General features: G+C 38.2%; 1 protein-coding gene across 1 annotated transcript in view; it reads left to right on the top strand.

Moving 5' to 3' along the window:
* The first annotated feature begins 16,191 nt into the window (after positions 1-16,191).
* Positions 16,192-26,130, top strand: part of LOC149812568 (uncharacterized) — a 49,566-nt gene continuing 39,627 nt past the window's right edge. Inside the window, exon 1 of the mRNA XM_089993086.1 lies at positions 16,192-17,223. Coding sequence (XP_089849212.1) covers positions 16,192-17,223 — 1,032 coding nt within the window. The remainder of the gene's footprint in view (positions 17,224-26,130) is intronic.

The raw sequence follows: 26,130 nt of genomic DNA, 5'->3' as shown, positions 1-26,130 counted from the left end.
AACTTGGCTATTCCGTACCCTTAAAAAGCCACAGCGATTTTGCACACGGCTGTTGGGCGCTGACAGCCGTCCGATCCTTCCTCACGAGCTGGTGGCATCCGTACCGTTCATCTCGGTGGCCTATATCGACGGACGGGGTTCCCACTTCTCATGTTACGCGTATCGTTGCGACTCGGCTTTGCCAATATGCCATGTGCGCAGTGCGGACGGAAACCACAACAACATCGTTCATTTAGTAGGTAGGGAGATTTTTTTTTTTTTTTGAAGAGTTATTATCTATGTATATAGGGAGGTTAATATTTGATTTATGAGACGGCCAAAAATCAACTAGCTCGCAATTCATGAATATAAAAGATGTTTTCAAAACGCTATAAAGCAATACGTTGACGCCAACTTTTAACGGTAAACATAACATTATATATATACAAGGTGGTAGATACTAAAAAGGTTCGGGCACAATGTGATACCCGGCCCGGAGTCCATTAAGCAGGTTTGGTAGCAAATCTGGATTCAATTAATAATCGGATTCGGGTTTGATATTAAGTTTTGCATTCAAACTCAAACCCGAATCCGACTAAAAGCCCGGCCCGATTAAGTGTAAATATCGAGTTTTAAGCTAGTCAGATCTGGGTTTGGTTTTATGTTTTTATGATCCGAATCTGAATCCAACCCCCAACCCGATTAACTCAGACTTGGTAATACCTAAATCCAACTTGAATCCGAGTTGTTTACATCCTTAGCTGCTAACCAACCACTTTTCTAGCTAAATGTCATGCTAACCGGGCTTTCAAAGGGTTTTCTCCATGTTTACTTAAATCTGACTATACATATATGTTTGACACAGTCGACTTACTTGGAAACAACACTTGGATAATGATTTTTATGAAAAATGTGGTTTTTTTAAGCCTTGAATATGTAAAAAATCTTATATTGTCGGTTTTTTAAACCTTATAAAATTCTATCTTCATATCATAATCGGATGATCTGAGAATTGATTCTTATAAAATCATGCACGTAGAACAAATTTGTATAGTCAGGTTTAAGAAAAATATGAAAAGCCCCTTCGAAACCCTAGTTAACATGGTGATTAGCATCTACCACCATATAATATATGTGTCTATTTAATATTTTGTGCCTTTGAAGTCACCAAATTATATGAAACTATTGAGATGAAAATCATACATTTTAGTTTGTTTGTTTTTTGCAAATTAAATCTTATGGATGTGATCGTTAATGTTTGTTTAGTAAGAAATGAGTTTTGAATCATACAATTGTGACACAAAAACATGATTGATCCTTAGCAAACAAATCTCTCTGAACGCATCTATGTGGTCATATTGAGTTAATAAAGCTTGAATGTATGATTTTTATCTCAATATTTTCATATAGTTTGGTGCCTTCAAAAGCACCAAATATTAACCATATATATATATATATATATATATATATATATATATATATATAGAGAGAGAGAGAGAGAGAGAGAGAGAGATCCCTGCAACATGTAAACCAGAGAACCATATAAACCATTGGACAGATAAGAATCATCCGATCAACTCATATCAAATGGCTCACATTTTATCCATGGTACTCGACTTTAGGGGTCAGGTACCTTTCACATGATTCACGGATTGTGTTCTCTCTCTCTCAACACCCAAAACATCATACAGTCGAAGCTCTATCTATCCACCACCATCATTGATGTCGGTCTTCTCTCTCTAGCCACCACCATCGTAGGTCCCTGATATCTCTCTCAATAGAGTGTAATCTCCAACATTTTTTGGTGTTTTTTCTAATTTATGTAATAACTAGATAATGGAATTTTTGAGTCATATTTTATGATGTTTGAGTTTGTGGTTGTGTTCATATTGCAATTTTGAGAAGAATGGTTTTTGTTTTGCCAAAAATGGAGTTGTATCGAGTTCGGAGCGCACTCAACAAGTTTTGGGTGTATTTTGGTTAATTTTGAGTTATTTTAAGGGTATTTTCATCTCAAAAGACATAGTCATCCAACTCATAGTTGACCAGGTTAGTCAACTGCATGGGGGGTGCAAGACCTGCGAATTTTCTGAGAAAAATTTAATTCATGATAGAATTTCATATATATTTTTTAGAGCATACATATATATATATATATATATATGTATATATGTATATGCATGTGTATGTATTTGTATGTATATATATATATATATATATGTGTGTGTATATTTATGTATATGTATACGAAACCCTAGAACGGATGTATATATATATGTACATAGTGATGATATTATGTCGAACTCTTAAGTTTTTATTTAAAAATACATAGAAAGTTTTAATTGCCTAAACTCAAAAGATTTTAAGAAGTTTAGACAAGATTCGGGGTTTAAAAACAACTTTAGGTTTTTACCGAAATTTGGAAAGAGCATTTCAAAAAAAAAAAAACCTAAGTGTAATTTTTAATAAAACATAAATTGAATTTTTGGTTGTGTTTAGGCTCGAACCTGGACCCTAGCTAGGGCTCACTGGGCGCAGCCCACGTGAGGGAGCCCTAGTTGGGCGTGTTTGACTAGTTGGGCGGTGGCCCAGTGGTAATATTTTCAAGGTTTATCAAAAAGTAAGAATGCTTATTGGCCTAGTTGTGGCATTTTTGAAAGAATTTTTTAAAAGATTCAAACCAAATAAGCCTATAGGGGGCGTGGGGGGCAAAATTGAAATATTTTAAGAACGCCATTACCTAGAAAGGTGTGAAACAACCCGTAGTTGTCCGATCTAACAAATTGATCTTAGCCATCCATTGTAAACCCTAGCATATAAATGCTTTTTTGAGAAGAGGAAGAGAGAGAATGCTAGACATTTTTGGGCTCTCTCTCTCTCCCAAAACCGTGAGTCCCATCTTCTCTTCCTCCCTTTTTGTGCTTGTGTATAGGGGTGGGTACCAAGCTAGGGACTCCCCTCTACACTCTAAGCAAAGGGGAGATTTGCATGCTTGGAGTTTCGGAAAACAAGGTGAGTTTTTTCTACAACTTCCATTCGTTTGAAAATATGGATTTCAATGGGTGAACATGAAACCGAGTATCCCCCAATGCATTTTATGAAATACATGGTGGATTCGGTGGATTAGAAATGTAATGGTTGCCTCTCTTTTGTTGTATACTATCACATGGTATTGGCTCACACACGCCCACTATATTTCCTTTTTTTTTTGTTTTTGTGCATTGTGAATGTGTTGTTCTTCTGTTTTTCTTTTGGTTCAAGCTTAGCATATTTTGTTTCCGACCGTTCGGCCATGTGAATGGGGTCTGGCAGCGTGGAGTATAGGCTGGAAGGGTTTTGGCATCTTTCATGCTGCTTTTGGGCACAAGGGAGGCCGGTTCCAGCACTCCCAGCCTGCAGACGTGTTTGTCCATATTAATTTTTGTTTCTTGTCCTTCTTCCTCTTTTTGTTTGTGTGTCGCAATTTTGGCAAAGGATAGATTCACCAGTGTGAACTAGTCCGTGCATGGGTTCTGCTATGCTATGGCAGCAACCCAGTTGCACTTGGACCGGTTAGATCCAGCTTGCAACTGGGATGGCTCTAACTCATCGGCGCACTAGGGTTTAGCTGCCCCTCTTGGTGAGCAGCAGACCGTTGCAGCTGGGTTAATCCTAGTCCAGACCGAGCTACCCAGCGCTCTGCACACCTTACGTGACAACAGGGCATGACTGGACAGATTTGGTTTAGTCCAGTCCATGCCCTAACCATTCTCTTGTGTTCGCGCTTCGGTCCTTGTTGCTGAACAGAGCAGATGCTCCTTCCTTCTTCCGATTGTTTGCTTTCCCTTTTGGACACCCAGACCAGACTGGACCTTGCTGCCATGGGTATTGCAGTTACATCACCTCAAGTGTTGTACTCATACTCGGCAGCCTTGTCCAAGGGAGCTCGAGTTGTGCTACTGCCGGAGTGGTTGCTGCCTAGCTGGTGCCCCTATTCAGCAGGGTCGAATAGGGTGTGGTCTTTGTGTTTGGCCAATGGGTCTAGGCCTGCATGTCCAGCCAGACCAGGCCATGTGTCAGCCTATCCGTGGGCATTGTGTCCACCTTTTCACCCTGCCCTACAAGGGCAGCAGGTGGTGTTGCTGCTCAGCAGATTCTTGAACGCCACTAGTGCCAAACCCGCAAGTGTCGGTGAGCCCTTAGGTTTTGAAAAAAAAACAACTCTTGGACAACCCCTTCGCCAACCACAGTCTTTTCGCTTTTAGAACACCTAAGTGGCAGCACCTTCGATACCACACTTCTCCTCATCTTGGCGCATGTTTGGCCTTCGTTTCAGCACTAGAATGTTGTGTTGGACAACATCCTTAAAATGTTTGACAGCATGCCTATTGCTGCGATTTACTTACCGCACTTTCGTTGTATATGGAAACATACAGTATTGCAATCTTTTTCTGCACACTCGTTACTTAATCGGCAGACGCACCCAATCATAGTGTGATCCATGAAACCGAACTAGAAAAGCGGATCTGCTCAAATTTACATGTGTATATATGTAATATGTACCTATACAGAATTTTTCGTGAAGGGTTTAGGGTCAAGAGCTTGGCCAACCATCTCTTATTGAACCACCTCAATCGGTAAGTTCGTGTTTAGCACAACTATCTAATTCTCAATGTTTCAGCAAAGTTGACTCATAAGATTTTTGTTATAATAAACCAAAAATATATATATTACACTTTCTGATTTAGGAAACTGAATATATATGAATACATACATATATATATATATATATATATATATATATATATATATATATATATATATATGTATATATATACCCAAGGAGTATGGTTGTAATGAATCCTTGTACGGCAAAACTTAGTTTTGACACCCAGTTGAGCCAACTTTTAAATTATGAAGGCAGTCCAATATGTTTATATACATATAAATTGTGCCTAAGAGTTTGAATATGAATGCATATGATAAGGAAGTGCTCAATCGAATTAAGTTCAATATCAAGTATTACTTAGATATTTGAATATGAATACATGATTTACAAACAATTATTTTCAATGAATAAATGATTTTCATTGAGATCTATTTCTTAAGTATTTTCGGGTAAGGTCAATATTGCAAAGGTGCTTTGATTACCCGAACTGTGCATTGGTTGCACTCTTAATTATAACACTTTATGGATGGATTTCTCTCATGCTCAACTATTGTGAATCTTACTGTGTAAATGTCCTAAGATAATATCGCAATATACAAGTATTGCATTTGAGCATATGTGTAGAATAGCATGTGACTTATTAAGTGATATAATTCGAAACTCTTATAGCATGCTTGGCAAAAATTAAAAGTTCACATGCACTATTGGCACATCCTATCACTGAACTAAAAATATGAGCATATTGGTGTCATAATAGCATGATTATGCCACGAAATACTTAGATTGTTTTGCATGCTATCTTCTATGAAAAGAAAACCATGCTATGTATTGTATCTTGACACTTGTTTTGTCCCAAAAATGAAAAATGGGACCTAGAACACCACAATAGGGATTATGACATGTTGTTTGGGATCTTGTAGAATGTTGAAACTCCATGGCGAGTTATGTGTGGGCGATGGACCCACCTCGTGAGTCATGCTCACTTGTTTAAGAATGTCATACACCCCTAAATGATAAATATCGATGTCGCCTTCACCGACAAAGTGCTCCCCTTGGCTTTGTGGTGTCAGAGCACGTGAATGGATGGGCATGACCTTGTCATGTTGTTCGTGTTGCCCTACAGGGAACACAGGGCCAGATGGGCTCAAGTACCTCGAAAGGAGGAAATGTTCATAAATAAGCCCAATTGAGATAACCGCCCAGTTGCCCATTCACAAAATGATTCACTTGAAAAGTGGAGATTGAAATTTGTTACCTATGTGAGGTTACTTCGCATACCCGAAGGGGTAGTCAGGACAAAACAATTAAACTAATGTGTTAACCACTGACTTATGAGTTTAATGGTTTCTGTCATAGCTAACTACTTAATTGCTTTCTTGCTTAATTGCTAAATTGTTTAATTGTTTAGCTACCTAATTACATGGGGTTATGAATCTAGATGCATGCTTGTTACACAATGAGATCACTCACTACTTAGTATTAACTCTGCGATTAAAGGTGCATATCCTTGCTCATAGTTATAATTGTTGAAATGTTCATTGTTGCAATTGAATGTTAAATTTAATTACATAAGCATGCTAGTCCCTTGATAATGTTCATACTGCTTATCTTTGATCATGCTGCTAAAGTTATATTTTTCCTACTTATTGTTTCTTGTTTATAGTTGCACTTGTTTAATTATTGCAAATGTTTCTAATTGTTCCATCATGCCCAAGTTACTTATGTGTAGCCATGTTGTTAGTTGTGCATCATGCTAGCACCGCTTATGTTTTTCATTAAATGGTAAGTTGTGAATGTTATCTCACCAACTTGCAATAGTACTGACCCTGTTTTATGAGGATGTAGGTGATGATTGTTAGTTGTGCGATGGCGATCAATGTGCGGCAGAGAATTGAACCCACACTTTAGAATTTTGCGATCTTGGTAGTTGGTTTGGAAAATCTCCCATTTTGAGAGACATTTTTGTAAAAGGAATAATGTATACTTTTTTTGGTCTCGTTTTTGTAAAGCAATAGTAATGGAATGTTTCTACTTGTTCATCCTTTAACTCGCTCAAAATTTCCAACTGTTTTCCCTTATGATTTTCTGCTTGCGCAATATTCCAAAAAAATTTTACTCTAAAAAAGTCTAAGGATTTTCCAAGTTGGAATTTTGGGGCATTACAGGGGGGGTATATCCGAAATTATTTGTTTTGTTTGGATGACATTATTGTAGTTTTGTTTTGAAAAAATAATAAATCTGACACATTTTCCTATTTAGGGGCAGTTTGGTCATTTTAGTTGGGTTATAGTTGTTGCCCAGCTTGGCCAACCCTAGCAGATCCAACTTGCTAGGGTCAGCTAGACCATGCCACTTGACCAGTCTTCGTTGTGGGTTATCTTTTAGTTGGTTTGGACCTACTTAACCCAACTAGTAGGCTAACTAGGAGACCATGATTTTGGTTAGTTGGGATCTGGTTGGAATCCAATCAAGTATGAACCTTTTGAGATCCAATTTGCTTAGGCTCATACCCATTTTAGGTGGACCTTATTTAAACCCCTTTAAGGGCATGCATCTTTCTTTCTTTCACTTATTGAACATTTTCACTCTTACACACTCTCTACACTCATTTTCACACATTCTTCCTTCTCTTGGTGGACGATGCACCAACTCCATCATCATCCTAGTCGAACTGCACCACCTCCCTTTGTCAATCGACAGTTGTTGGTGGTGTGTTGTTGCGTGGAGGAGCTTCGAAAAATGATCAACCAAAGTAGGTTGACCCTCTCTTTTTCCTTGATAAGTTTTTTTCCTTTGTTATCTTCTTTGTTTTTTCTCTTCAATTCATCATTTTCCATGTTTTTAGGCATCCCCATGGTAAAGGACAAGTTGCAATACTATGGTTGTTGCAAGGGCACGAGTGGTGTATCGATTAGTTGTGTTGTGGTCATATATCAATTGGATTCACAAGTCAAGGTATGAGTCTGATCTCTTTCCCATAGTAGTGGCATGCATAGGCACGATTGTGTGTTCAAAAATATGTTTTCTGATATGTGTATAATGATTTGAGAAGCATGAATGTGTGTAATCTAGGTGGTCGACTTCTTTTCTTGTAGGTAGTGAGCATGCTAGGACTTCAAATAGTTTTGATTGTGCTCTTTGTGAAAAGCATGTTTTGAATATTTTGAAATGATTGGTAGAATCATTATTTAAATGATAATTTTAGTTGTCATTGTATTTGGTCATTTTGAAACACTCCTAGACATGTTGGTGTTGAGTTTCATTCAAGTTGGCTGCTTCAAACCCAGAGTTTTTCAAGTTTGGTAAGGGATAGAACTGAACTATATTCATTAATAATAAATAAATAAATAATTTTAATTAATTTTGAGATTTATTTTTTTAGAGTGCTTAAGACTCTTAGTAGAGCCCTTAAACATACCTAGAAGCATCTAAGAAAGTTTTAGAAAGCCTAGTAAAATGAAACTTTGAAAAAGTCAACACTTGGAGAGTTTCGAGATTTTCAGAACTCTAAGAGAGAAGAGAGTTCCACCTGAGGCTGCACTCTCTTCTCCAGCCCATCTAGAGCTCTATAAATAAGTAAAAAAAAGAGGAAGAAAGACAAAGAGAAGGAAAAAGAGAAAAAAAGAAAAAAATGAGAGAAAAAGAGAGGAAAAGGAAGAAGAAGAAGAAGGGAGCTTCTTCTTCGATCATCCATCGTTTCTACCATCAAATCCATATTTCTTTTTTGTCTTTGCATAAGGTATGAGTCTTTCTTTTGTTCTGAATGAGAAAAAGAACATGAATTTGATTTTTGTGTAATGTTTTTGAGAAAAATCTATGGGAAATGAGTAGATCTAGATGTTTACTCTAAATACATGGATGAGGGTTATGAATCCTCTTTTATGAATGTATTTTCGATTTTATACATCTTGCAAAAAGATAAATAAGTAAATAAAATTATGTACATGTCTTTTCTCATGCTAAAACCAAATTTATTTAATTAACAAAAGAAGATAGATGATTTATTTTTATCATTAAGGACTGAAAATTGATTTTATACCTTAAGTATGCATTGAAATATATTAAGAAGAAACAGGTAGTTGAATTTAATAATCTTGGCATTGGCTTGTTCTTCGTGAAAAAGGTGATAACCTGAATGGTTCTCCGAAGAGTTGGGGGGGTGATGTGAGCTTATACGTCAGACTACCACAAAGATTTTATATGATCATATTGCTATGACATCATATCTCTTAAAAAGTTATTTGATATGCTTTTTCTTTCGTTTTCTTTTTTTATGGGCATTGATTTGCCACATTGATTACATGTAAAGCTTGTAGACTCGAGAAAGGATCATGTCAAATCTATTGCTTGAGTTGACAACTATAGTTAAATTTGCTTGAGCCAGTGCAATTACTTAGGGCTCATATGTACCAGCTGTGCAACTTGGTGCTAAGTTTAGAGGCCACACATTGTGGTCCTCCCCTGTTGCAGTCTCTCAAATTGGTCATGCCAGCTCATCCAAGTTTATGTGGCACACCAAGACAGACCACTATAAGTAGAATCTCTAGTTCTGAAGAAGATTTCTTGAACCTTTAGCACTTGATTCTTTTAGGACCTTGTGAAAGGGCAAGAAAGCCACGTTACCCTAAATATGAGTTGGTTATGCAACCAGACTGGTTGACTGTTTGGGTCTGCGATTGGCTTGTTTAACTGCCTAAATTGCTACTGGCAATGAGATTTGATTACGATGCAACTCCTATGAGTGCTGGACTATGTTTTATAAAAAAAAGATAATAAAAAGGGAATATTTTAGCCTCAGCCAACTGACTGTCGGCTGGATACATGCTTGATTTTAATCCCAATCGATTGACAGTCGGCTGAGCATGTTTTAGAATTATAGTAATAAAAAAATAATAAATAAATAAATGTTCCATTATATATTTTAAATTTCCAGATTTTTGTTAAGTACATGTATCTTGATTTTAATACATGCTAAGAATGGAATTTTTTTGCATGCATTGACTTGGTGTAACATACTTAAACAATATGTTATTTCAAGTTTGTTTCAAGTGCATGTGTGTGCATAAAGTGGATGTGTTCAGCTATGTAATTAAATTTCTAGATTTGTTAATCAAATTGGGTTTGGCTTAATGCATGTAAAAGAATGAAATTTCTGCATGCTTGCACATTAGTATATCATGCTTAATCGAAGTGTTAATACACAATTGTTCTTATATGCACATGCATTTATGAAATCAATATATTTTGCATGTAAGTAATTACATGAGTGTTCACATGCTTTAATTGAAAGGATTCATGAATGAAAGCATGCATTTGACATGAATATGTGAACAGAATAGAATCATGCACTTTGGCGTGGGTGTGTAAGCTCATACATATGCATATGAATATTATTGTTTCATGCACATCTCTAAATTGACATTCATGATTGTGCATCAAAAGGCATGTGGTATAAAAAGAATGCATTGACATGTTCCTTAAGATTTTTGCATATGAATGCACAGATGATCAAGATGAATTATCGTAGGCTGTGGGAAGCCTTGAGTCGATGTTGCTCTTTGTGTTACTTGTTTATGCATTGCAAAAAACTAATTTGATATTATGATTCTAATTAAACTGTTCTATTGATGCCACGGGTGGACCGTGAAGAGCATCACATATGGATATGCAAACTTATGTTATTAATTTTGCATGGTGAATTGCAAATAATGGAAATTGATATTAATAATAAGTTAAATAAAGAGAACAATGCGATTTACATTTTCTTGATGTTCCTTATGCGGAAAGGTAATCTTGGGCTTAGCGGTTTTGAGAAACTGTGAAGAAACTAAAACTTTGTGTACGTTGTTGTTGCCTCTGAACCTGATATTGAGGTTTTTCTCCTGGCCATGGTTTTAGAAAGAATCTGTCACTTTGTCTGGAGGTGGTATGTAGACACAACTGTTGTTTTGGTATACCAAGAAAGTTGTACTTATAGATTTGGATGTCTCTAGTGTCTCCGACATTAGATTTGGATGTCTAATGTTTCGAAGGATGTTTCAGTCGAGGGGGAAGTGTGAAACCTAGTAATAAAATATAAATTGTATGCTAAACTACCTTGAGAACCTAAATTGACCTCGAAGATTTTACCCATTTGGAGTATCCACAGGCAATGGTAATTAAAATGAGTAAATTAAATTATGTGCATCCAATAGGGATATGCATATGAAAAGAAAAATCTGATAAAATATAATAATTTATTCATGCATGTGCACTGAAATCATGCATATTCCTGCTATGCATTAGATCATGCATATTTACTTGTTCCCTTAATTTTGATATATTGGTGAATGCATGATGTTTGTTCCCTAATGCATGTTAAATATTTTTATTGTTTAACTTGTGGTCTTTGTCGTTTACTAAATTATTCTCTCATGCTTGATAATTGTTCTTTATTACATGAATGGTTAATTGAGTTATGAGTTTGTCTTAATTGCATCCATCTAAAATATTGCATTAATTTTATTTATGTTTTTTTACTTATTTGTTTCATTAGAGGGATTCATACATAAAATTCTTTGGATTCTGACATTGCTACTTTTGTATTTTTTTTTTGCAGTCTCAAATGCCCAGTGAGGTGACTTGCTTTGAGAGGAGCTACGAGGAGACCACACGGTTGCTTGGTAGATTCTTTTGGACAGTGTGACTCTTCTTTTTGCTTTATTTATATTTTATTTGCTTATGTTTCAGACTCTATGCATTTTAATCAAATAAAGTATGGTTTGGTTTGGTTTGAAAGATAAGTATAAGATCTCTTGTGGTGGTGGTTGTGTTTAAATTGTAAAGGCACTAGGTTTCTGGGAATGTTTTCGCACTTACAAAAATTTGTCACTTTTTCATGGGTACAAGTTGGGGTCATTACAGTTTCGAAGATCGGTATTTGCAAACTTTGTATGCTTTATAAAGTCTTTGGAACCTGTATTTGTAGATTCTATGTGATTTAAAAATGTTTGTGGGAATCTGAAATGTTTATAAATTTAATATATTCTTTGTGAATCTTTTTTTAAAAGCTAGATAGTTGTAGATTATGCATTCTTATAAATGATTTCCGAAATTTGCAATATTTATCGAATTGAATATTCTTTAAATAATTTTTTGTGTTTTTTGATGATTTTGCTTAAATATTTATGGTTGAAAAAGTTGTACTTATTAGTATTATGTTGAGATTTTTATGATGAAAAACTTTAGTATAGCTAAATGTTTGAATTTATCTGCATGATTGAGATGAATGTTGTTCAAAGATTGTTATTTATTAAATTTTTAGTTGGTTGGAAGCTATTTGACACTATGAAATATAGAAGTCGACTCTTGCACTAGAGGGTCAACCCCTGTTCGTTTCATAGGTGGTTGGGTCGACTTCTGCTTCCTAAAAGTCAACATTTGGAGTCCCTAATGTTTATCCTGATTTTAAGGAGTCAACTCTTGCTTTCTGAGAGTCGACTCTTTCTGAACAAAATAGACAACTCTTCAGACAAATTGATCTTTGAAGTTTGTGAGTCAAACTCTGGCTAGAGAGAGTCAAGTCCTGAGTTGACTGAATTGACTCTTTTGCATATGTATGCATGTTTATGATGGTCTGAGTTGACTGAATGGACTCCTTCATCATGTTTAATGTTCAAAACAAGTTTTAATGTAAAGGTGGATGGCATAACAAATTCTTGTGAGGCCCATTAGGTGGGGACCACCATCTTTGTTGGGTTTTTGGTGCAGATCTTCAGGATGTGTCACATTTGATTCAAAGCGCATCATCATGCATGTGAGGAATCCTCCCAGCCACCCGTGCTTTACCAATTTAGAGTGAGGCAGGTTAAAAGATTATGTCTTGTTCAAGGAAATAATGGAAAATTAAAAAGCATTTATTTTCTAGACTATCGAGACATCATTGACTCAAATACGTTGATCATGGTCGGAATGGGATCAATCAAACTCTGTAGTATGTTCATCTAGCTTAGAAGAAAGGTCTAATACATATATAATACTGATAAGAATATCCAAAGTTCATCCCGATCGAGGAGGAAAATCAGGTTGTTTCCTACTTTTGTTTCATAGATATAAAAAACTCACTGTTTGAACCCACACTCACTTCTCTTTACCTCATTTGAACATGAAATCCTCCCTCTGTCTCACTGTGTGTGTTGTGTGTGTTGTGTGTGTATGTGCATGTGTACCAGTGTAGTAGTGTAGGTAAGCCATGATGCCCATGTCCTAAATCTCACTACACCAGGGCTTTTGACCTTATAGACCACTTGCCCGAGTTCAGCAACAAAACAGAATCTCTGCATGAGAGGTGCTTGTACAACAAGCATCAAAAAACACCTCAACTGACTCCTCCTCTTCATATGAATGAGCCCCACAAGCTTTTGCAATGCCATTCATTGTTTAGATGAGCGACATCAAGGGGGTTGAAAAAATGGATGGCCATAAACACTTCACTGTATCAAAGCATTTTAGGGATTATTGGTGTCGTTCATCTCAAGGATGAACGGTGTGGGGGAGCTCACTCAAAGGATCCCACATCGGAAGGGTTCTATTCTATGTCAATCCTAATCGTCCAGTAGAAGCATCTAGATGGCTAGAAGCAGTCCACATCCAGGTGAAAAAGTGGATCAATCCCAGTGTCCTGGACTGAGCCTTCAGAATGGGGCGGTTATAGTGTTGAGCTCTGCTGAGTGAAAAATACATCGAATGTAGGAACGCACAATATGTGTTGACTTGATTGGTGACATGCGGTGATAGCACGACACACGATATGCAATAATATCATAATTAGTGCATCGTTGTATGGTGGCACAGACATGGAGCGTTGTTTGGTTAAGCAGTGCCAACGGATCAGAGGATGTTGCCTTTGAAGATTTGGTTAAGGACCTCTCGGCTTGCAAGAGTTTTCCACACGTAGCGTTTGGATGCACGGAAGTGCGTGTGGGTTAGGGCTAATTCTCCCAGGGATCACCTTAGGTGATTCCAATTGAGTATGGTGACTAAAGGCTAGGCGAGTGAATGACTAAGCACCGGTGAATGAGTCTAGGTGGTGCTCTTTGCTATGGTGTTCAATTATCAACTGATCTTCGAACTAAGGGCACAAGGTCTTGTTCCTTCAGTAGTGAGGTTTTGTTATAGTGTGTGCATGGAGTCACAATACGCTCTATGGTACACAAGGCTAAGGAAAGTTTGTGTCCTTTTTAAAAGTGATAGTTGGTATGAGATGGCTATGCACTAAGTAACATGGACTAGATAGAATACATATTTGAAGATGCGCTTCATCAACTTTCGTTAGGCAGTTGCACACGAGTTGGTGCGCAAAGCTAATGAAATGATTCAGCATATGAAAAAGTGTTGGTGCGCAGCCTTTGGCCATTAGACTGGCCAGACTGGGTAGTCTAGTGCATCACGGGTTTACAAAAAATTCTATGCTCGTAACAAATTAGAATCAAAGCAAAAAGATTCATGGAGTCCTTGTTGTTCATTGAGTGTGACATTGAAGGAGACAATAATAGTTTATCCTGGTTACGTAAATTTGCGCAGCTAAAGTGTTGTTGACCAAGCACAAAATCAAGATATTAGAAGAGTGGTATATGTTATCTTATCGATGGTAAGCAGAAGTGTAAGGTTGTTCTTCAGTTGGCTAAGGGAACGTGAATAAGCCAAAGATTCTTACCAATTGTGTATTAGGCTCGCATGTGAAGAGTGGTGTTTGCATTGTGCATGCAAAGAATACATGTTGGATTCGACTAGATGAATTTGCACATTTAGGTACGAAAGACTCAACTAAACTTCTATATTCTCTCTCAAGATTGTGGGTTAGCAGAGTGCCTATCTTGAGGCAGAATGCTTGTTGTTTTGGTCCCTTGAGTTGGCAGTTCATCCGTGGATTGTATGTGCAGAAAAAGTTATTGTTTGTGGCTCATTGGTTTGATTTATGCTGAAACGTTTTGTTGGCTCTGGATGAGAGTTGTAGCGTTGGGCTGTATTTCTCCTTGTGTGGATGAGTTCTTGAGAAGACATTTTGAATGCCCGCTTTAAGGTGATACTTAAGTAGGCATCCCCCACTTGAGAACTAGTTTGAACTGTTGGAAAATCGCAAGTTGGTTCCTTAAGGGAGTTGATATTCATGCATCATGCATTGATGGTCGTCCTTCTCTGTGAGAACCATGAAGGGATTGGAATTGCCCTTGCTGGGTCGGAATACACCCCTGCCATGAGCATGAAGATGACAAGTTTATCGTGCGGGTGAGGATGACCCGCTTGTGTATGGAACTGCATTGGGGTCCCACAAGCAAAGAATGCTCGATGTTGATGGAGCGAAAGACTGTTGTCTAAGTGATCGGTGGTACGTTAAGAAATAAGACTTGGCGTATTAAATGTTGCAGGGATGGTAGATGAAAATCAGAACAAGTTGAGTAGGGTGAAAAAAAGAAGTAGACCAAAGATAAATGTAAAGAAAAATTGACATATCAGTTAAGACTGTATTTTTACCTGCACCAGCATTGTCGAAGACAATAATGGTTTGGGTGACGGAGAATGTCTCGAACCGAGCCTTCAGAATGGGGCAGGTGTTGTGCGAAGCTTTACTGAATAGAAAATGCATCGAGTGTATGAACATGTACTATGCATTGACTTGATCGGTGACGTGCGGTGATAGCACGACATGTGATAGGCAACGATATCATCATTAGTACATCGTTGTATGGCGACACAGACGTGAAGCATTGTTTAGTTAAGTATTACCAGTGGATCAGAAGATGTTGCCTTTAGAGATTTGGTTAAAGACCTCTTGACTTAGAGAAGTTTCTCACGCGTAGCATTTGGATGCATGAAGTTGCGTGTGAGTTAGGGCTAATTCTCGTAGAGATCATCTTAGGTGATTCCAATCGAGTATGGTGACTCGGTGTTAGGCGAGTGAATGCCTGGGTATTAGTGAATGAGTCTGGGTGGTGCTCTTTTGCTATGGTGTTTAATCATCAATTGTTCTTGGGATTGGGGGATGCAAGGTCTTGTTCCTCCAGTGACGAGGTTTTGTTGTAGCATGTGCATGAAGTCACAATACGCTCTATGATACGTAAGGTTAAGGCAAGTTTGTGTTATTTTTCAGAAGTGATAGCTGGTATGAGACAATTATACACTAAGTAGCATAAACTAGATAGAATACGTATTTGAAGATGCGCTTGATCAGTTTTTGCTAACCAGACTGGGCAATCTGGCGTATTGCGGGTTTGCAAAAATTTTTATGCCCGTAACACCTCACTGTTGATTGGACAGTTAGCACTGCTCGCAAGATGAAACTCATCCTATGTCAAATGATGGGACAAGTAGTAAAAGAAAAAAGAGATGCAGAATAACCTCTCTTCCATTCAAGTCTTTGATCTCTTGTTTTCACGCTCGCGTCCCGGCGTCTGGTGTATGCAGAAAGAAAGAAAGAGAACAATCAAAAACAGAAAAAATGAAGAAGCCAAGCATGAACGAGCCTTGAGAGGAAGAGCATAAATTAATGATGGTAGCATGCTGAACTCAAGCCGTTACAAAACGTAATGGGGAGAACCTGCAAAGCAACTGCCTTCAGGAAACCGACCTCTGTTACTGTTAGACCTTCCTCCAAATTCTCACTCTTCATGCTCTTTTGTTCTCTCGTCATCGCCCTTCTCTTCGTAATTTCGCAATCTCGAGCTTCGCAGTGGCAGAACTATGCCTCTGTTTTGTTGCTGCAGAAGCATAACAGAAAACCATGTTCGGATGATGAGAGAGGCCGCAAGTTGCACGCAAAGCTTGTCGACTCTGTAACTTTCCTTCGTCTTAAAGACCTCCGATTTGCCAAGACTGCCATAGAAGGTCCCACCTGGTTCATGAGTTCCCTGAACGACACCTTCCAAGCGAACGAGTCGGAGCACCTTCGTTTCCCTTCCAAGGAGTCGAAATTCAGGATACTATGCATCAAGGGGCGCCACGTATTGGATGGCTTCAATAACGAGTACGCTCTTGCATACGCTGACCACCTGCCAGAAAACTCCACCCTTCTTCCGGGGCTCACCTTCGTCTCGGACACCTACTACGACTACGCCAACCCATGGCACAACACGACTGCCATGATCCCGTTTGTGGGCTGGTACGTGAAGATGGGCTGCAGGGCCCTACCTAAGAGGTGGGTCCTGTCCCACTGGTGCGAGCTTCGCACCGCGATGGGCTCGTGGACCTCCAACCTCGTCGAGTCGTCCTTCGACCACAAACCCACCGTCGAGGGTCTTGACTACGGAGGAGGAGGCCCCATCTGTTTCGAAGAATCGGTGGTATTCAGGCATAACTTGGAGAGAATGGGTTCGGAGAAGCGCCTTCAAGTATTTGATTTCATGAGATGCAGGGCCAGGAAATTCTGTAATGTAACTGTGAGTGAGGTGTTGACCGAGGATGGAGAACCGGTTTTCGGTTTGACGTTGCTGTTGAGGACGGAAGCAAGAGTATTCAAGAACGAGGAGGAGGTAGTGAGCATCTTCGAAGGTGAGCGCAAGAAGGTCAAAGGTTGCAGGTTCGCGGCAGCAAAATCCGACAATCTGGGTTTCTGCGATCAGGTAACTGAACAGAATCATTCTGTCAAAACTTACTTTAAGCCCAAAGCTTGGTGACCGATATGTGTTGCCCCTCCTCATTCTAAAAAGTAATTCTAGAGATATGGCCGATCGACTACCGCCGTGTTCTAGCTTGTTGGCATTCACCATCTTAAAACCGGTCCTTTGCGATGAGATATGGTCGCTCATCTCAGTTCTCAAACATTTGAGATAAACGATTACTCTTCTTGCAAAGTAGAGATTTATCTTAAACGTTTGAAAAAAAAGGTGGTCACGGAATGGGATCAGGTGATGCTAAAAATCAACATTGATGGTGATATTTTGATCTTGGTGATACAAGGCATCTCTTCTCCAAAGCAGGTTATATGCCCCCCCCGAACAGGGCCAGTACTCCATCTCATGTTCGGGTGTTCCCAAAGAGCGCTGCAGACCGGCATGTATCCCCATGTGTGTCTGCATCATATTACATCGTAATGTGTTGCCGTCGCAAAGACTTAAGTACCCTTTACTGTCATTCTCTTCCTCTTCCTCGAACGGACATAAATGCCCTATATCTAGAAAACTGAATGGGCGATTCATGAAAAGGACAAAAATGCCCTCCATCGTTATCGCGCCAAAACGTTCCGCAAAGTTTGTGTATGCAGCAAGCTGTATGTTGTAGGATTTAAATAGTTCAAAACAATTCATTCTCGCCCTAAGCAGAAAACTCTACCGAAGCATACTTTGCTTTCATCTGTGTACAACAAAGCATCATTTTCTTTGTTCCAGAGCATCCGTTTCCATCTTACGCGCAGTCGCAACATCGTTGTCACATTCTGTTGCGTATTAGTTGTTATTGTTGCTTACTCTACAGTTGAAATATCCAAAATCCTATCGTTTCGGTGAGTTTCGTGTAAGGTTTCGTTATTCAATCTGTAGGGTTCTTCTTATACAACGACTTGTAAGTTTGAGAAATCTTACAAAGATGTGTACTTATGAACTCAAATATTACGACGATTTGTAATCATTATGATCGTTTAATGTGTTGTGCAGGTTAGCAATGTCTGGGCCTCATCAGAGAAGAGATGCACCGTCGTTCTATGGTTTGTGTATTAGAGAAGTGATCCGCCAGTCTCATCTATCCAAGGTTCTTGAGAGGTACCAAAATATACTTAAGATTAAGAACGACAAAGACAGGGAGAAAGCCTTGGAATTGTATCATGCGGAGGATTATTCCTCAGATATCGAGGTTGCGGACCAAAGGAAGAATGCTGAAGAACAAAAGATGCAGAAGAAGGATGACGAAGAGAATGCAAAGCAAAGAAATACGAAGGAGAATGAAAAGAGAAGGCGGATGAAGATGGCAGAACAGAGGGAAAGGCAAAAAAAGAATGAGGAGGATTGACAAAGGTATTTTAAGAAGGTAATGATGGAGTCAAGGGCGAAATTGGATAATGGGAACTTGGAGAATAAAGCAAGGCGAAACAAGGCAAAGCTACTGAAGGAGGCGGATGAGAGGCAAAGGCAAATGAATAAGGAGGAGGAAGAATGAAATAAGACTCAAGATGAGGAAGAAAAGGAAAGGCGGAGGAGGGAGAAAGAGTTTGAGGAAGGTAAGGAAATGCAAAGGCAGGAGAAGGAGGATGAGGAGAAGAAGGAAAGGCAACGAAAGGAAAAGGAGGAGGAGGAACAAAAGAAAAGAGAAATGAAGAAGCAGGAGGAGGAACAAAAGGAAAGAGAAATGAAGAAGCAAGAGGAGGAAGTGCAGGAAAGAAGGAAACAAGACTGGGAAGAGGAAGAAAGGCGGCGGAAGAAGGAGGAGGAGGAAGAAAAGGAAAGAGAAAAGAAGAAGCAGGAGGAAGAAGTGCTGGAAAGAAGAAAACAATATTAGGAAGAGAAAGAAAGGCGACGGAAGGAGGAGGACGAGAAAAAAGAGAGAGAAAGGAAGGAGGAGGCGGAAAAGGAGATAGAAAGGAAGGAGAAGGCGCAGAAGGAGAGAGAAAGGAAGGAGAGAGAAAGGAAGGAGAAGGAGGATGAGAAAAAACGGAGAGAACGGAAGGAGATGGAGGAGGAGCGAAAGCAGAGAGAAAGGAAGGAGAAGGAGGACGAGGAAAGGAAGGAGAAGGAGCACGAGAAAAGGAAGAAGAGAATAAGGAAGGAGAAGAAGGATGAGGAAAGGAAGGAGAGAGAAAGGAAGGAGAAGGAGCTCGAGAAAAGAAAGGAGAGAATAATGAAGGAGAAGGAGGATGAGAAAAAGGAGAGAGAAAGTAAGGCGATGGTGGAGACGGTAGTGAATGAAAGAGAAAGGCAGTTGGAGGCAGTGGACCCACCAGAAAGGTTTAGGTTGGAGGGAGAACAGGAGAAAAGAGCGACCAAGGTAAATAAATCCGTCATGTCTTTAAAGATTTAATAATATGTTTAGCGATTTTGGTACAACGATTATTGTGTTAGGTATTAATATGTATAACGATTACTGTGATAGTCTGTGTGCAACCAATATTATTTATAGCGGTTAGTAGAATAGTATTTATAAGTACAAATGGAACTAATTGACAATTGGTAGGAATAATATATTATTTTGTGTTACAAGGAGGTCACAAGAGAAGTAGAGCACCAGGTGAAAAGCTCGGAGGCCGGTGTCAATGGTCTATAGTTCTGTCATGGTATGGTCAGCTGAGTGCATATCAAAAGAATCGATTACGAAATATGCACTTCGGTGCCCTTTTGGACCAGCAATATTTTGAAACTTGTTGGAATACCATGACCCACCTGGTAAATAAGTGGAATGATAAGACTAACGCATTCCAGTTTGATTCTTTTGAGATCACCATGACTCTAGAAGATGTGGCGAGGATCACTGACCTTAAGTGCGATGGCAGTGTTGTCCTATTACGGCATTCAAACTATAACGCAAGGAAAGAATGCACGACCCTTTCAGGAATGTTGATGGACGAATGAAGTAATGTATTTCTGGTGGAATGAAGTCCATATCAATGAAAGTTTCATTTTTCCGTAATAAATGAGAAGGTCGCTCTGCTACTTGTGCATATGAAACAACTGACCAAGAGTTGCGCGGCTTCCTTCTTTATTTTTTTGGTCTTACATTATTTTCCGATTGTTCTGGTTCGAGAATAAGTTCCATGTGGCTGCAGTACCTGGCAGACTTAGACGAAGTCGACAACTATGCCTGGGGTGCCGCTATGCTCGCACACTTGTACAGTCAACTCTACCGTGCGAGTAATGGTACGAAAACAGTTAGGGGATTTTGGCCATTTGTTTAGGTATTTGTTGATTGCATAGTTAGTAATTATAAACTAATTTCATTGAAGGTTATAGTGTTACTAATAATATTGTTTTTGTTAGGCTTGGGCGTGGGAACATAATTATCCCATTACGTCCACGTGGTGCCCCTGCGAGTTGTGTTTTTCCAAAGATCAGCCGCTGGGCTAGAATAAACGTCACAGTGCATAATGCTAAGTCCATTTTAGATGGGCTGCACTTGAATGAGGTAAACGTTCGAAAATTATTTACTTATCATTGAGTATTATAAATCGTTGTAATGTTTAGCATTCTTAAGTAATCATCGTTGCAGGAATGTCTTCTGTAATACATATCGTTGTCGCCATATCATGCTTAAGTAAATTATAATATATTTGTCACTCGTTATTAAAAAGAATTACCAATGTACAGGTTTTGTGGAGACCTTATGGAGATGGGGAGGCCGATGACCAAAACGTTGTTGCAGAGGCTGCTAGATTGTCTTACCACGATTTGTGGTTGTTTTGCAATTATGAAGCCGAGTTGCAGCATGGTAGTCGAGTTCTCATACAATCTAGCTTGTGGCAGTTTATCCCAAATATGCCTTTGGAAGTGAGAAGGAAGATGAATAGTGGTGGGTGCAGGAACGTGAATTGGCGCGAACGCTACAAGGACGAATTATTCATTTGGAACTCAGGTGGTGTCCCTGCCGTATTGTATGATTCTGACGAACGACAATTTGATCCCTTCTATTTCGAAAGCTATTGGGAACCAATGCATCGAAATCTATCGATTGATAAAATTGGGAACCCATGCATCCCAACTGCCCCCTCTCATGTTGCAACCCAGCCTCTACAACCAAAACGTCGTCTCTCTTTTGTTACAACAACGATTTCCTCAGTAACAAAGCGCGATAAAGAGCTAACAATTGCTACAAAAGAGCACATTGTCTCTGCCGCAAGGTTCGATCTTATGGAGAGGGAGAATAAGAAATTAATGACAGAAGTTAGCAATATGGAGATACAATTGAACTCAGTTGTAGAGATGATGACCAACTTTTTTTAGCATCATCACCCCTTATTTCATGGTATGTCTGGTCTGCCATTGTTTTAAAAAATTTCTCTCCTATTTTGAAGACAAAAAAATTGATGGCTCACATTCATCATTGTAATGCACTTAGTTTTACCCAAAATGAACTAATGCTAGGGATGTCAATCGATCACATTTGAGTCAAGTATCTGAAAAGTACAAATCTGATTAGTTGAATCGGTATAGCAAGTGAATCTGATTAATAATCAGATTCGGATGCAGTTTTCAGATTTTCATTTGAATCTGGATCCAAGGGTAATCCAACCCAATTCCTTATAAAATATATCTGATTAGCTAACCGAGTACAAGTTCAATATTGCCTTTTCCATCCAACTCTAAATTTGATTAAGCTAGATCCGGATAGGTCAGATTCACTAAGACCTAGATCTCAACTGAATATTTCCAGTTTACTGCCCTGGCTAATGCTTAGAAAGATTTTCATGTTATGACCCTTGAAATGTTGTATTCTTAAGTATGAAGAGCATATTTAAAGCAATAGAAGTGCTTTTTGTTTTTTATTTTTGCTTTTGTGTTTGCTCATAAAAAGAAAACAAGTGCATCTTTTGTGATATAGACAACTCTTCATACTTCTTTCAGTACGACATTATTTCTGGATGCTTGAAATATTAATAAGGTTATGTTTGCTTCATTGTTTCACCAGGACCCAAATTTTGGTGAGTTTCTGGAAAAGCATAGTTTGGAGCTTCAAGCTTCAAGCTGCAAGCAATAAAGAAAAAGTAAGACGTCCATCACTTTCCAGTTTCCACATGGCCATCATTGTACTGGCTTTCGACATTCTATTATCATTTTATCATTGGTAGGACTCCTATTGATATTAAAAAATTCTGATGCCATAAATGGTTGTCTTCTTAGGTTGTATGTCATGTCGGTAGTCATGTTATCAAGCCTTTTTCTTTTGTTTTTTTTTCTGGTGTGTGTCTATTCCAGATTGGTGTGCTCAAATCAGGCCAGATTGGGTCCAACTAACCAATTCTGATTGATTCCATAGATTATCCATACCAGTGGGAATCAATTTTAGAGTCAAGTTGAGTCAGATTAGTATAAAGTGGCAAGTGTCTGGTTGGACCAATCCATTGATTAGATCACCCAATTTTAACGTTCTTCTTATCATTTTTTGATAACTTTGCAGTGAATTTAGGTGGGTTTTGTTCTTAGTTGTCATAGGCGCTAGGCGGAGCCTAGGCGGTGAGCCCCTAAAAAGCCTAGGCAGTACCCCAAATAAAAAAATAAAAAAAATATATACAAATATGTAAACAAACTACTAAAATTAATAACAAATATGTATACAACATAAAATCAATCAACAATAAGCAATAGACAAAACAAAATATGTCGTCAAACACTATAAGATAATTATATTAAATAACCTGCTCAATACATTGTCCAACACAAAATATTTAACAACACAATACATCTAACTAAACATAGAATTTTGAAACATATGTCTATATACAAAAGTCATCTTCATTCTTTAGTATCAAACTTCATTTCAACGATTTCCTTCATTTATTGCATCTTTTAGTGGCTTGAGATGATGATGGCAGATCATCTTCATACAATTTCTGTCCCACAAATGTTGCAGGTACTTGTGCCTTTCTCTCATCATCTTTTTTAAGACTAGTAAGAAGCTCAACACAAATATTAGAAGGAATGCTATGTTTACATAATTTCGCAGTGGAGTTAATATGTCCCACAACATGATATTTAAATCTATACAATCCTTCATGCATTATAAAATCACAAAAATTACACTTCACTATTTCTTTGGCATCTCTAAGTCAATAGTGTACAATATTTCAATGCAGGTTTCTTTGAGAGGCATCCTCCAAAACCTCTACCCTCAATCGACTTACTAGAACACGAATTAATAAATCTAATCACTACAAAAATGTAAAATAATGTAACTGATAACCATGTTAAAAAATGAAACAAAGAACAATGGAATAAATAAACCATGCAACTGATAACCAATGCAAAAAATTAAAACATAACCAATTAATCACCAAATAAAAATATAAGCATACAGACATTTAACAAATCTACACACATAACATAATTAACTTTAACTGTATTTAAGTATAAAATAGTAAAAAAACCCAATAAGTTTATAATAACAACTTAAATTTAATCCTTAGATGAACTTGAAAGTCTATCATCATCTTCATTGATATATTGCTCTTCTTCTTCAGTTTTATTTGCAGAGTTAGCTTATTCCTCTTCTTCTTCCACCCTCACCACCTTCTTTCCTTTGTCAAACATTTTCTCTCTTAGGACATTAGTTACACGTATTTTTACCCCCACCCTATGCCTTAACGCTCTGGATGCCTTATCAACAAGATCTCATGTAAGTGATGTGTCATTTTCAAAGATTATCATTGACTTCTCTTAAGACAATGGGGTCGAGATCTCCTTTTTTTCATTCTCTCCTCATACCTTCGTTTCAATTTATGATTATATTGCACAAAAAACAAACCATTCAACTTTTTGTGCAAAAGTCAGTTTCTTTTCTTTGTATGAATCTATAAAAATATATATAAAGTTAAAATATATACAAACTGACAAATATTATTTAGTAATTAGTAGTAAATAATATTTTACTGCTTCAAAAGTACTTCAATCACGTTCACAACTGAATGTAATGCATGCGAGACCTAAGACTTGAACAACAAAGGTCTGGAGCTGGAGACAACCAATGGCAAAAGAAATCCACCAATCTACCATAAAAAAATCAAATTACATATAATTAAAGTATATGTTGAAACTTGGTTTGAGAAAAGATAGAAAAGTACCTTCACGATTAGCCCTAATCACCTTTAAGTAGTGATTAGGGTCAATAAAGAAAATTACACTAGAGACCATTGAAAGTTAAAATATAAACAAGACCACCCAATAAACCCCTCACGATAATAACTCTCAACACTCCCCCTCAAGCTGGAGCATAGATATCAATCATGCTCAGCTTGTTACAACACTTTGAGAATTCTGTGATAGGAAGGGGTTTGGTAAAAACATCTGCTACTTGATCTTCTGAAGAAACATGAAAAGTTGATATATTTCCCACTTGAACCATATCCCGAATATAATGACAATCTATCTCAATATGCTTAGTCATCTCATGAAACACATCATCTTAATAGGCAGAGAAACCTTTATGCTCAATCCGGTAAGCATAGATTTTATCCAAATCATTTCAGCAGCAGTTTGTGCCATGACCCTATATTCTGACTCAACACTTGATCTTGCTACTACAGCTTGTTTCTTGCTTCTCCATGAAACTAAGTTGCCACCAACAAAAACACAGAACCCTGTAGTAGACTTCCTATCATCAACCGACCCTGCATTATCAGCATTAGTATACGCAACCACATCAAGATTTGCCTCTTTTGTAAACAATAGACCTTTTCCTGGAGATGTCTTCAGGTATTTAAGAACCATCATAGCTGCCTCCCAATGAACTTTTCTTGGTTTATCCATGAATTGACTCAATTTGCCAACAACAAATGATATGTCAGGCCTAGTTACAGTAACATAGAGAAGTTTACCAATGAGAGTCCTATAGGACTTACTATCAACTGCCTCAGATTGCTCGTCATACAAGAACAGTTTAGGATTCATGGGAATAGTGGTTGGTTTTGCACCAAGCATCCCTGTCTCCTGTAAAAGATCAAGCACATATTTACTCTGAGAAAGAACCATACCTTCTCTATTTCTTGCTACTTCGATTCCCAACAAGTACTTGAGAGGACCCAGATCCTTTGTAATAAAGTATTTCTGCAGATATGCCTTGGTGCTTGAAATCTCCTGCTCATTATCTCCAGTTAAAATTATATCAACATAAACAACCATAGTCACAAAACCCTTAGAGCTATTCTTTATGAACAAATAATGATTTGATGGTGACCTCTGGAAACCAAATTTAGACATCACCTCAAACAATTTGTGAAACCATGCACGCGGGCTTTGCTTTAGGCCATATATTACCTTTTTTAGTTTGCACACTTTGCCACACTCTCCCTGTCGTTCGAAGCCAGGCGGTTGTTGCATGTAGACCGTCTCAGATAGATCCCCATACAGAAAAGCATTCTTCACATCAAGCTGAGTCATACTCCACCCATGATGAACAACCACAGAAGTAACTAAGCGTATAGTGCCCATTCTGGCTACGGGAGAGAAAGTCTCAAAGAAGTCCACCCCATATGTTTGGGTGTAGCCTTTGGCGACTAGACGAGCTTTGTGTCTCTCCAGAGTGCCATCAAAATGATATTTAATAGTGTACACCCACTTACAACCAACAATGTCTGCATCAGAAGGAGGATCGACAAGCTCCCAAGTCCCTTGAGAAATCAAGGCGTCCATTTTTTCTTGCATTGCTTGTTTCCATTGAGGATCTAATAAAGCCTGTTGATGATTGATAGGACTGGAGATGGCAGATAAAGCAGATAGAAAGTTTTGCATGCTCTTTCCAATCTTGTTTGTGGACACAAACTTTGAAATTGGGTGCAGAGTACACTGACGCATGCCTTTCCTCAGGGCTATGGGCAAATCATTTTTAATCTCAGGATC

Source organism: Nuphar pumila, chromosome 17 (assembly GCF_984573655.1).
Source record: "Nuphar pumila chromosome 17, dmNupPumi1.hap1.1, whole genome shotgun sequence".
In the NCBI taxonomy this organism is placed as follows: Eukaryota; Viridiplantae; Streptophyta; class Magnoliopsida; order Nymphaeales; family Nymphaeaceae; genus Nuphar; species Nuphar pumila.
The sequence above is the reverse complement of the archived record's forward strand: the minus strand, read 5'-3'. Positions and strand labels throughout refer to the sequence as shown.